General features: G+C 38.8%; 1 protein-coding gene across 5 annotated transcripts in view; it reads right to left on the minus strand.

Moving 5' to 3' along the window:
* Positions 1-13,066, minus strand: part of mib2 (MIB E3 ubiquitin protein ligase 2) — an 81,132-nt gene that overhangs the window by 45,077 nt on the left and 22,989 nt on the right. For 3 of the 5 annotated variants that reach the window (XM_048211120.1, XM_048211121.1, XM_048211119.1), the window contains exons 2-3: positions 3,408-3,791; positions 1,415-1,586 (exon numbers count right to left, since the gene is read on the minus strand). In XM_048211120.1, the coding sequence (XP_048067077.1) occupies positions 1,415-1,586; positions 3,408-3,791 (556 nt within the window). Of the gene's footprint in view, positions 1-1,414; positions 1,587-3,407; positions 3,792-9,120; positions 9,221-10,500; positions 10,602-13,066 lie in introns of those variants that run through there. The other 2 variants (XM_048211122.1, XM_048211123.1) reach the window with 2 other exon arrangements.

Below are 13,066 nucleotides of genomic sequence, written 5' to 3' on the forward strand. Positions count from 1 at the left end.
TTGACACGAGAAAGATTACAGACGACAACGTGACAGAAGCTAACTAGTCGCTGCCTTAGCCGATTAACAAGTTAGGCTGTTTTGTTCTGTGCCTTGGTAAACATATGGGAGGCCATATGCTGAACTGTGTCCTAACACAAAAACACACGTTACCTCAGACTACACATGACTTCTGACAGAGAGCGCTTCGAGCAGGAATATCACCCATCCATCTTCACGTTCAAGCAATAAAATCTGTGTCTAATGCTTCATATTTGTCTCATTTCATTAAAATATTCAGGAGCGGGTGAGAGTTTGTCACTGCACAGCGTGAGCTGTGAGGCTTCAAGTTTTATTCGGCGCTCCAGAAGCGCTGTATGAAGTGTGATCAGAGAGACGTTCTCCTGTGACACAGAATCCAATTCAAAACACTAATCTCATATGCAGCCCTTTATCACAAATAAATCCTATTAACATCCTACCTGGAAAAACAAGGCCATCAGCAGTTCATCAGTTCATGTTTTCACCTGTTAGTTTCTATGTTGCCTTTTTAGAAGCTTTTTATTCATATACTGTTGTGGGAAAAACTGTGATGAAACCATATGACAAGCCCTTTTTAAATGGATTATTGTGTCGTATATCCAAGTGAAACGCTTCTGGAACAAGAACAAATGTAGGGCGGGGCTTGATTTTTTCTGTGGGGAATTGATTGGATGGTTGTGGTTTGCTATTGGTGGATCTCATGTGAGTGACAGGTTGCCCCGCCCTCATCATCAGAGAAGAGAGGAGATGCTGCAAGAGGGAGGGGAAGATATTTCTCTGTGAGTGTGTGTGAGAGAGAGAGAGAGTGTTTGTGTGCATCTGAATGAGTAATGGTCCAGAACACACACTCTCTCACACACACACACACACACACATACTGAAAATGAGCCAGTGTGTTTAAAAGCAAAACTCACATTTTTGTTAAAGCACTAAATAAGTTTGTTATTAATGTCATTTCTGTGAGTGAAGTTAATCCACAGACTGTTACATCATATCTATTACTGGTATCAATGATCATCAATGGTCAATAATAGATATAAACAGCTTTGAGATGCTGATGCATGGTTTTAATCACTCATACATTTATTCTGGTGTCGTACAGCTGCTGAACAGACTTCCCTTACTGTACACACATTAGTTTTGACATACTGAGGGACTCGTTATTAGGTCACATATGCTTGCAGCATTCTCAAAAGTGTGTTTCCCACAGAAAATAAAACAGAGCTTCTGCTTACGAGAGTCTGTGGAGCTGATGTTTCATGTTTCTACGAGAACGAGAGCAGTGGGCTGACATTTAGACAGCGCTAGCGGGAACTGCGAGAGGTTTGTGGTTTAGTGGTGCAGAAGAGTGATGCGGACAGAAGACGGATGGAGAGAAAGAGGAGAAACTCACGGTTGTGAATGCGCCGTCTCGTAGCGCTCGAAGGCGTGCGTCAGGTCGTGCTTGTTGTTCATGTAACACTGAGTGCACAGGTCGTAATCGAAACACACCTTACACTTCCAGCGCATTCCCATAATGCCGTGCTTCTTACAACTGTCACAAATGATATTTGAATGTCGGACACCTAAGAGGAAGAAAGGAAAAATGGAAAATCAGCACGTCTGATCCAAAAAAGGGTCGTCAGCATGTAAAAAAGATGTTTCAGCTAAAAAAACTGTAAATTTAACAGTATTTAACTAAGAAATGACATGAAGTGTCCCATTAGATTCATTTGAATTTTTCACCAAATATAGTAATTGTAGCATTTTTATATTCTTTTAGTATTCAAATGAATTAAGATCATTTTCTACAGTATAGAAGCCAGTCAGCGAGTCTCTAAACACGGTCGTTGACCTTTAACGTTTGTTTGCATGTCTGTTTTCCTGAGGCTTTCCCTCCATTAATCAGAAACGCATCATGTGAGGCAGATTTTAATGATGCGGCAAAGCATTTCAGTTTAGCATTAAGCGTTTCCTTATAAACATGAAGAAGAGACGAATCTTATATTTAGGACTGCAATGCAATGCACTCATCTGAGAGAAACACAATCACTTCAGAGATGCACAGAATTGTGGTGTAACTATTTAAGCCGATTTAAGCCTGCAGATCCACACGCGCACTACACACCACCACCAGCTGAGGGCGTAAATGACCGCTTGTGTGCTCCCGTAACACCTGTTTTACTCTGATAACGCACAATGACAGTAGCACTGAACAGAAAAGTACATTTCCTTTCAATAAAACAACAACATAACATTAGATCATAGATTTGATTTGCTCTTTTATGAATATATTCCTCTATGGCACAATAGTTTCAGATTTAATCTAAAAAATATGAAGAGAATTAAAATAATAATTATCACACTTTTCTAAATAGCTCAATACATAATACAACTACAGTTTTCTACACAACAAAAGAAATACCAAAGCAAGGGCATGGGAACAGGGGTGCTGCTTTTTTCTCAGGTTTATAAACACAACACAGTGAAGAGATACGATCATTTATATGATAAACTACTTTAATTTAGGCTTTTATTTACATGTAAACAAAGAATGGTGAACACGGAAGCTTGTGTGTGTGTGTCATACGCTTGAACAAACCTCAGTGGTTCTCGTGCATCACAAACACATGTTCAGCTTCTGTGTTTACTGTATGTCTAAATTAAATTGTTTTATGTGATTCATATTAACACTGATTAACACACACATCAGATTTGTTAAACTGAAGATGAAGCATGACTGCTTGACACGCGAGAACCATTCATTTTGCGTTTGACCTCTGTTTATGTTCAGTGATCAAAGTTTACATGTGAATAAAAGGCTTAATTCAGTCTGTTCATCGTATAAAGCAGTCGAGTCTCTTTAGAAAATTTGGACTAAACCGGTTAACTCATATGGATTCACTTTTTGAAGTGTCAGAGTGGTAGTTGCATAGCTGTCAAAGGAGGGACAGAAATCTCTGAGATTTCATTAAAATATCTTCATTTGTGTTTTGAAGATGAAGAAAGTCTTACAGGTTTGGAACGACATGAGGGTGACAGAAACACCCTTTCAAAAACTTTTTATTAACCATGCATAAAAGTCATTTTCTCAAAAATACAAACTGTTACAGTCATGATACTCACATTTTATTGTAGTACAGTTTGAGCTGAATATAGTGTAATCAGACTTCAGCCATGAAAATGTTATAAGTAACAGAAATAAGCACATGTCAGCACAAATGTCAGGGCATGTCAAACTTCTCCAGGGCCCAAAAAACACCTAAGACCCCAGAGGGTTACATGAATAAGGTAATCATTTATTCTATATATATCAACGTACGGTTTTCCATTCAAGCCGCTGCAAAAGCCGTCATACTGTTTTAGCAAGGCTGTCACGATGAACTGGTGTTAGTATTTGGTCTCACCTATCTGTGCGTTGTCGTACAGAAGCAGGTCGTATGCGCCCTGGTAGCCGGTGCGGTAGTTTGTCCGAGTTCCGCTGTCCCACTGCACAACCACAGTTTTGTCGGGCGTGGTGGTGCTGCCCTGCCGGCCGATCTCCACCACTGTGCCAATGTGCCCCTCTCCTTCATCCTGGTTGCCCCATTTCCAGTCCACGCCGCGGACCACGCGCATGCCCACCTCCATGCTGCCGCGCGCCGGCTGGCTGCCGTGTCCTGCTTCGCTATGCTTCCGGTGAGCTCGCGGGACGGGGGCCGCGGGGACGGCAGCGCTCGCTGCTTGGGGTCGAGGCGCCGGGAGCGGAAGGGATCCGAGTAGGGGAGTCTCTGGAGACAGATCAGGGGTGACTGAAACGACAAAGAAACCTCACCTTTACAAACACACATAAACCAGGACCGAGTTGCCTCCTGTTTCATGAGCTTATCAAGTCAAGTTCAATTTATTTGTGTGGCACTTTTCACACATGCGTTCAAAGCAGCTTTACAGAAGGTCATGCTGTTATGTCTGTCTGCAATCACTGTCTCTGCTCACCACGTGCAAAAAACACAAATGGCTGAGAACTGACGCTAAGGTCAGATGATGTCCTAATAATGATACAAGTTAAGCTTATATTTGTGTCGTTCTTGCTTCTCTCTACACTACCGCTCAAAAGTTTGGGATCGGTAAGATTTTTAATGTTTTTAAAAGAAGTTTCGTCTGCTCACCAAGGCTGCATTTACTTAATTAAAAATACAGTAAAAACAGTAATATTGTGAAATATTATTACAATGTAAATCAGCTGTTTTCTATGTGAATATATAGTAAAGTGTAATTTATTCCTGTGATCAAAGCTGAATTTTCAGCATCATTACTCCAGTCTTCAGTGTCACATGATCCTTCAGAAATCATTCTAATATGATGATCTGCTGCTCAAGAAACATTTAATGTGTACAATTGTACAAAATATTTGTGTACAATATTTTTTTTCAGGATTATTTGATGAATAGAAAGTTCAAAAGAACAGTGTTTATCTGAAATCTAATCTTTTGTAACATTATAAATGTCTTTACTGCCACTTTTGATTGATTTAATGCATCCTTGCTGAATAAAAGTATTCATTTCTTTAATTTCTTTTCAAAAAAATAAAAATAAAAATTCTTACTGACCCCAAACTTTTGAACGGTAGTGTATAATGCTACAGAAGCTTTGTATTTCAGATAAATGCTGTTCTTTTGAACTTTCTATTCATCAAGGAATCCTGAAAAAAAATATTGGACACAACTGTTTTCAACATTGAAAATAATCATAAATGTTTCTTGAGCAGCAAATCAGCATATTAGAATGATTTCTGAAGGATCATGTGACACTGAAGACTGGAGTAATGATGCTGAAAATTCAGCTTTGCCAACACGAGAATAAATTACTTTGTAAAATATATTCAAATAGAAAACAGTTATTTTAAATTGTAATAATATTTCACAATATTACTGTTTTTACTGTATTTTTAATTAAATAAATTAAGCCTTGGTGAGCAGACGAAACTTCTTTTAAAAACATTAAAAATCTTACCAATCACAAACTTTTGAGCGGTAGTGTATCTTTTCAACGCAGCCCTTAGGAAACAACTGTAAAATGTATCTGGTTAACGGTGAACTGAACACGCTTGCTGCTGCTGCTGTTGTCATAACAGCATTTAAATATTATATCGAGTTAAAATAATTTTAGGTTTCATCATGAATATTTAAAGCAGATAAAAAGCACCACGGTCAGTTTTATTCAATTAAGAGATTTTAAGGTCAGTCCGTCTTGTTCAAATCGAGAGCAAGCAATTCTCAAAAAGTATTCATGAAAATATAATAAGATGTCGCAGGTGGAAAGACTGAATAGTCTACTGCTCAGGCACACGTCGGGAAAAAGTAAATAAGGGATTTAGACGAAAGTCGGATTTGTTTTAAGCAAGAGTAAATAATTGTCAGAAAGATTCAGTGAAGATGCCAGGAGTGACATGACAAGATTCCAGCGATACTGAAGGTGAAAATGTGTCAAAACACAGCCTTTTCTCCATTTATTTAGTCATATAATGCAATATACCTTTTAACATTTTATCAGGCGCTTAGTTTCTATTGCTGCATTTGTGCCATGTCGTAATTACTGTAATTATGAGATGACACAATCACGCATTTCAACGGCAACACTATCAATGCCTAAATGAATCTGCAGTGGTCAGGTGGTTCTCGAAGTCTGAAACTTTCAGAAAATTACAAGTTCAATCTACATGCTATAGTGCATAAATGTTTGCGGGAATTTCCCACTTAATAATCAAAACCCGCAATCCTGCGCCCTGATTATATTGAGGTGTTTTGCAACTTTAGTGTAGTGGATTGCGATTTATTGCAACTTCAGCGACGTCTGCTGCTGCCTTACATTTGAGAGACAACTGATTTTTGATCACTGAAGCAGCTCCAGTTAGCAAGTGCTTTCGGTGTGAGAGTGCAAAACTTTCTGTGCCTTCAGCCTTCCACGCTGATTGGCTGGACTCGCGACTCCCAACAAATCAGATGGGCAGTGGGCGGAGCTTGCTCTAAGCCACAGAGTGGTGCGTTCAGACAGACGTGGCCGCATCAGAGCCAAATAGCGCATTTCAAAATTAAATTATTTTATCGGCAAATCGGTTTTGAAAATGACCGATAACCATAAAAATGCTTAATATCAGTGCCGATAATCGGTCTTTTTAGGTCAAAACAAATATTATCTCACTCATGATGATGATCACAACATTAACAGAAAATACTAAGCATGAACTGGCCTGAGCATGGCATTGCTCTCATCCAGGTATCTGCGATGAACAGGGCTGGGGAAAAAGGCCTTTACTGATTCAATGATAAATGCCAGGGTGAACAGTCTGATATTGCATCTGAACTTTAAATGCATGCCTTTTTTAAAGGTTAAGATCCATCCCGCAGACTGCAGGTGTCTAGGGCTGAATTTCTGCTGAGCTAGTTTACTATAGTAAGCATGGGAGTGAACGGTAGACGTTGTACGATGTGCACAGAGACTGTTGTGTAGACAACATGCAATGTCATTTCTGAAACCACTAGTGTCACAAAGCGGTCAGTTCGTGTCAATTTTTTCCTGGTGAAATAAATACATAAATGAAGAAGAAAGCCTAAATATTAAATGTCATGAATGTATATTTACTATTTTGCCAAATTACAGGGGGGTAAAAATGACTTTAGAAAGATGGCAGCATCATTATTTTATTTTTACACAGAGATTGGTGGATCTGTTAGTAAAATCTGTTGACTTTAGCGATCTTTGTTTCATTATATGCCAACAGTGACAGTTCAAAAATGGTAAAAAGCTCTTCTTGTGTTTTTTTGCCTCAAGTTTGCATGCCTGTAACTCAAGAAGTATTAAAAGTGTCTTAATATCCTTTTAGATTCTGGTTCTAAAAACAAACTTTTCTTTTAGAATCATCATTTTTAAGGCTCTATATGGTTCAATCCCAGAGATATGGGGATCTAAATGCGGCTCCATGAGTAAATTGGTAAATTGAACATGTTTTCAGTGGTCAAAAACCAATTGTGGGTCACTTTGCATATAGATGATACTTTTTTCTTTTAAAGAGGAATATCTGAAGAACAAATAATGATGAAATCAGAAATGTATCATTTTTTTCTGTTAACACAATTGCATAAAACAAACCTGTCCAAGTGCCATAAATAGTCTTTTTCCAAAGTTTGCATGCCTGTAACTCTAAAAGTATTCAAGATATCTTAATATTCTTCTAGATTCTTATTCTTAATTAACTTAATTTTTACAGCCCTACATGGTTCAATCGCATAGATATCGGGATCCCAATGCGACTCCATGTTCAAGTTGTTGAATATTGCCCATTTTTAATGGTTGAAAACCAAATGTGAGTAACTTTTCAAACAGCTGATTACTTGTTGTGTTTAAATAAGAATATCTGAAGAACAAATCATGTTGACATTAGAATGTAGCTTTTTGTATAAAACAATTGCATACAACATACCTCTCTGAGGGACAAAAATACACTGAAAGGGTCAAGTTGAGGCACATTAACTTGCTCTCACCATGTACAAGCTGTTGAACTCAGATGTTTACCTTTAACTAAATAAGCTAACATATGCCAGCTGTTTGCACCAAATACTCCCTTCAAACTCTGTCCCATAACTACAACAGACAAGGAGAAGAGGAGCAGATGTTGTGCCAACTTAGAGCCCATGCAGTGTCCGCCCTAGGCACTCAACCTGTTGGACAAACGAAAGGGAGATTCAGACTGGCAGCATAAGCTCTTCTGAACAGATGGACGAGCTCTACAGTGTGTATGAAGTAGCATTCTCACTGAGCCTTACGCAGAAGCCCATGCAAACAGCTCAATGAACCCCGCTGGCCTTCACAGATACTGGTCAATGCGCAGAAACTGAAGGAAAAGACTGGGGCTGCACTGATATAGAGACTCTGACAAATACGAGAACTGAAATTACAGCTGTAAATCAATGCATGCTCATGAATGTATATAAATCTAAATTTTCATAGACATTTGGCATTAAAGGCAACAATGTACAAATAAAACTACATAAACAAAGGCATTGGGAATACTGAAGAGTGCAACTAAAACGATCTGCATTCTGTAATCAATGCAATGAATTATGATGATGCAATCATCAATGCATCAATGAACCAATGAATTTGTACACTACTATTAAACAGCATATAAAGAGCATATCGATTATCATGCATTGCTAAAGCTAAATCTTGAGACAATGCTCAGACTCTGATGCCATGTGGTCACTAACGTCTCAGCGCTCTGACTAAGCGAAAATACAAATAGGCTTCAAAAACAGGAACTGCTCCCTTCCCATCAGACAACTTGCTCCATTCATGAGTTTACGCCCTCCCTGAACCTGAAGTCGAATAAAGGTCATTCTGGATGGACAGAGATCTACATTACACACACATCTGCAGTGTTGCCGTACTCAAGTCCGGACAAGACCAGAGTCCAAGTCCACATTTTCTGTGACTAGTTGAGACCAGCTCATTCAACTTAAAGTCCAGGCCAAGTCCAAATGACCAAGATCGCAGAAAAAGTAGTAACTTGTTAATTTTCTTATTACACAAAACAATTTATTGTCCCTTATGCAATTTATATCCTCCTCAAGAGTCTGTTCAGACGGGGTCCCTCAGGGTTCTATCCTTGGACCTCTATCTTTTAGTTTTTATCTAAATGATAAGCCTGTCCAGACATAAAAATCCAAATGTACGCAGATGATACCATGATTTACACAAATGTGAAAACTAGAGAACAGGTGGAGCTTAAAGTGGAAATGAAGCAGTCAGTCAAGTTAACATTATTTAGTGAATAGATTTCCACTCAAATCAAAAATTATAAAACAACAAACATGACAAATGTAAACATTTAAAAGAAAAAAGATATTTTGTTATAGCTTTTGTAGCAAGGGTGTCACCATCTTGCAGTACAACAGCTTCACTTCCTGATACACATTCAGACACAAGACCCACTGCCTCAGGATTTCCGTAGTTATACTTAGATATACAATATGTTGCCAAAATGACTCAGAAATGAACCACAACCATTATAAACACCTGTTTGTCATTCCACAACATAAAGAGACCAAAGCTGATGCAAACCGCAAAATAAATATTTCTTACCGTGACTCCACACTTTTCTTACTAGAAACGACTGCAGCAACTGAGCAGAAAAATCAAAGACCAGAATCTAAACTACAATAATCTTCATTAATCTATGGGAGTCAACCAACTCCATGATGTCACAGGCTGTGGTACTGCAAGATGGTGGCGCTCTTGCTACAAATGCTATAACAAAACATCTTTTTTTCTTTTAAATGGTTACATTTATTGTGTTTGTTATTTAATTTTTGATTAGAGTGGAAATCAATTAACTAAATAATGTTAACTGTTTCATTTCCACTTTAAGTTATCTTCTGCAATTACAAAAATCACTCAGTGCTGTCTAATGTTCACAAAACTGTATGTATTTCAAGTAAACATTTCAATATTTCAACGATATTTTAGTCAATGGCAATAAACTACAAACTGTCCCAGATTTTAAATTCCTTGGAATTATTTTAGACTCACATCTGACATTTGAAAAGCATGTTAAAATGTTTATGCAATGAAATTTACAAAATTTTACATTTATACAGAATCAACTTTCAACAGTATTTTTGCATTAATTTCCTTCTTTTTCCTTTTTTTTTTTTTTTTTACATATTTTATTACATCATGGTCACAAGCAGGAAAATCTGAACTTTAGCATAAAAATGTGCATTAAAAACTCTCAAAAAAAAAAAATCTTTAGAACAAATTGCCAACTAACATCTGAGCAAACACAAAAATATTATTCATTAAATCAAACATGAAAATATGGATAAAGAGGAGTCAAACGTGATCAGTGAACAATCTTCAACTTAGTAATTTGTAATTAATAATATTATAATTTTGACAGTGCAACTTTGTTTTGTGTAATTGCATCATTAAATGTTTAAGTTTTTGCACATGTTATTTATTGATTAATGATTAATTATGCCATATGTTCCTGTGTTCTTGTCTTCCTGAAATTTAGTAGCCAATTTTGTAGCCAATTCTGGGGCAGTCATAGACCGTCCATTATCCCTGTTAAATAAACTATTAAATAATAATAAAATAAATGTATGTAGCACTGCGAGTTCTCGTGGCAACTGTTTAGCAGCTGTTTATGCCAGCTTAGGCTAACTGTTTGTTTGTTTTTCATTTCACACACACACACACACACACACACACACACACACACACACACACACACACACAGTGGACAGCACTTGAGATTGTCTGTCACAAATGTATTGCAAGCAATAGGAAGAATACGAGCTGCTCTCCAAAGGCAATTTATTAAAGAGACAAGCAGCTATGAGAACTGCATTATACTATAATAAGAGTGACTGGCAGCATGCAAAGATGCAACTCATACGGCATAGATGGCATTCACTTCCACATAGGACAGACTGCGTTCATACCAACAGTGACACGTACCCCAGACCAAGTAGATTTGAGGTTATCTTCAAACCAAACTCTCTGGTCGGCACCCACAGCTCTAATGTGAAAGCACAATGTACTTCCTGTTGGGGGCCTAGTTAGCCAGTATCCCCAAGAGACTGCCTGATAAGAAATTAATTTTGTGAGTCACTCCACAGGCCTGCTTAATTAGCAGTAGTGGATAAAGTGCACAAATCAAGTACTTGAGTAAAAGTAGAGATACCCTAATAAATTATTACTCCAGTAAAAGTTTTAAGTACGTCTTTTCAGTTTTACTTGAGTAAAAGTACAAAAGTACTTGACTTTTAATGTACTCAAGTACATTAGACCGAGCAAGTAGAAAAAACTAAAAAAATCACTGGCGTTGATCCCTGAGGGATATCCAAGTTATGAAAATATCAAAGAAAAAAATGGAAATGGCACAGTGACATGTCATGTAAGCTGCCCGTATATTTGCGCTAGAATGACACAAGTTGTACTTTGGTTTGTTTTAGTGGAAGATCTGCTCCACAGGCCTGGCAGAGCGCTGCAGAGCTGGCTTTCATCAGACACATGTGGTGACCGGCAGTTTAAAGAAGGAGAAGAGAGAGAAGATAAATCAATACTCATCCAGGATAAACAGCACACTGAAGAGGGATTACATCAACCCTCGAGAAGCAGCCAAAACACATCCATTCTTCATGAAACACAGTCTACGAAATGTGTCGGAGAAACATCGCCTGCTCTTCCGAGCATTAGCATCACACCGTCTGACTGCACTAAACTGACAGAACTGCATAAAACTGCAACTCATGAAACTCTCAAAATAACATGTAAACCAGGGCCTGAATTTCGTTTTGGAAAATGGGTGGTAATTCCCCCTTAGGTGACTGTTATGAGGAGATTTTTTTAAGTTGAGGAGGGAGTGGCCGTTTTTTTTAGAGTTTTTTTTTTTTTTTTTTTTAGAATTGACACACCCGCCTCCTGTCACTCACTCATCTCATTCGCTCCGGTTGAATAGTGTTGGGTGTCAGGTCCTGACTTCTGAATTTTGGAAAGGGGTTGCAGGTATTGTGCATAATTCTATGCATAATTTTAGTCATTCCTGCAGGTTTTGCGCTTGCACCACCAATCTATATAAGTGGTGCGCACATAAAGTTGCCTCTCAAACAACTCGTGAATCACAAATTGAGCTCTTTTTCATGGCTTACTGCCTTTAAAAGGTTTGCACTTTAAAAGACAAAAAAAAAAAAAAACAGTGCCTTAATCAGAGGTTCATTCTCACAATACGCAGCACGTTTGAGCTTCAGCGAGAACCAATGAGGTTCATTCTCCAGTTACGCAGCACTTTTGAGCTTCCACAAGAACCAATGAGGTTCATTCTCGTGTTACGCAGCACGTTTGAGCTTCAGCAAGAACCAATGAGGTTCATTCTCGTGTTACGCGGCACGTTTGAGCTTCAGCCAGAACCAATGAGGTTCATTCTCGTGTTACGCGGCACGTTTGAGCTTCAGCCAGAACCAATGAGGTTCATTCTTGTGTTACGCAGCACGTTTGAGCTTCCTTGAGAACCAATGAGGTTCATTCTTGCGTTACGCAGCATGTTTGAGCTTCCTTGAGAACCAATGAGGTTCATTCTCGTGTTACGCAGCACGTTTGAGCTTCCTTGAGAACCAATGAGGTTCATTCTCGTGTCACGCAGCACGTTTGAGCTTCAGCAAGAACCGATGAGGTTCATTCTCGTGTGTTACGCAGCATGTTTGAGCTTCAGCAAGAACCAATGAGGTTCATTCTCGTGTTACGCAGCACGTTTGAGCTTCAGCAAGAACCAATGAGGTTCATTTTCATGTTACGCAGCACATTTGAGCTTCAGCAAGAACCGATGAGGTTCATTCTCGTGTTACGCAGCACTTTTGAGCTTCAGCAAGAACCAATGAGGTTCATTCTCATGTTACGCAGCACGTTTGAGCTTCAGCAAGAACCAATGAGGTTCATTCTCGTGTTACGCAACACGTTTGAGCTTCAGCCAGAACCAATGAGGTTCATTCTTGTGTTACGCAGCACGTTTGAGCTTCAGCAAGAACCAATGAGGTTCATTCTTGTGTTACGCAGCACGTTTGAGCTTCAGCAAGAACCAATGAGGTTCATTCTTGCGTTACGCAGCATGTTTGAGCTTCCTTGAGAACCAATGAGGTTCATTCTCGTGTTACGCAGCATGTTTGAGCTTCAGCAAGAACCAATGAGGTTCATTCTTGCGTTACGCAGCATGTTTGAGCTTCCTTGAGAACCAATGAGGTTCATTCTCGTGTGTTACGCAGCATGTTTGAGCTTCAGCAAGAACCAATGAGGTTCATTCTCGTGTGTTACGCGGCACGTTTGAGCTTCAGCAAGAACCAATGAGGTTTATTCTCGTGTTACGCAACACGTTTGAGCTTCAGCAAGAACCAATGAGGTTCATTTTCATGCTACGCAGCACGTTTGAGCTTCAGCAAGAACCGATGAGGTTCATTCTCGTGTGTTACGCAGCATGTTTGAGCTTCAGCAAGAACCAATGAGGTTCATTCTCGTGTGTTACGCAGCACGT

Source organism: Megalobrama amblycephala, linkage group LG12 (genome assembly GCF_018812025.1).
Source record: "Megalobrama amblycephala isolate DHTTF-2021 linkage group LG12, ASM1881202v1, whole genome shotgun sequence".
NCBI lineage: Eukaryota > Metazoa > Chordata > Actinopteri > Cypriniformes > Xenocyprididae > Megalobrama > Megalobrama amblycephala.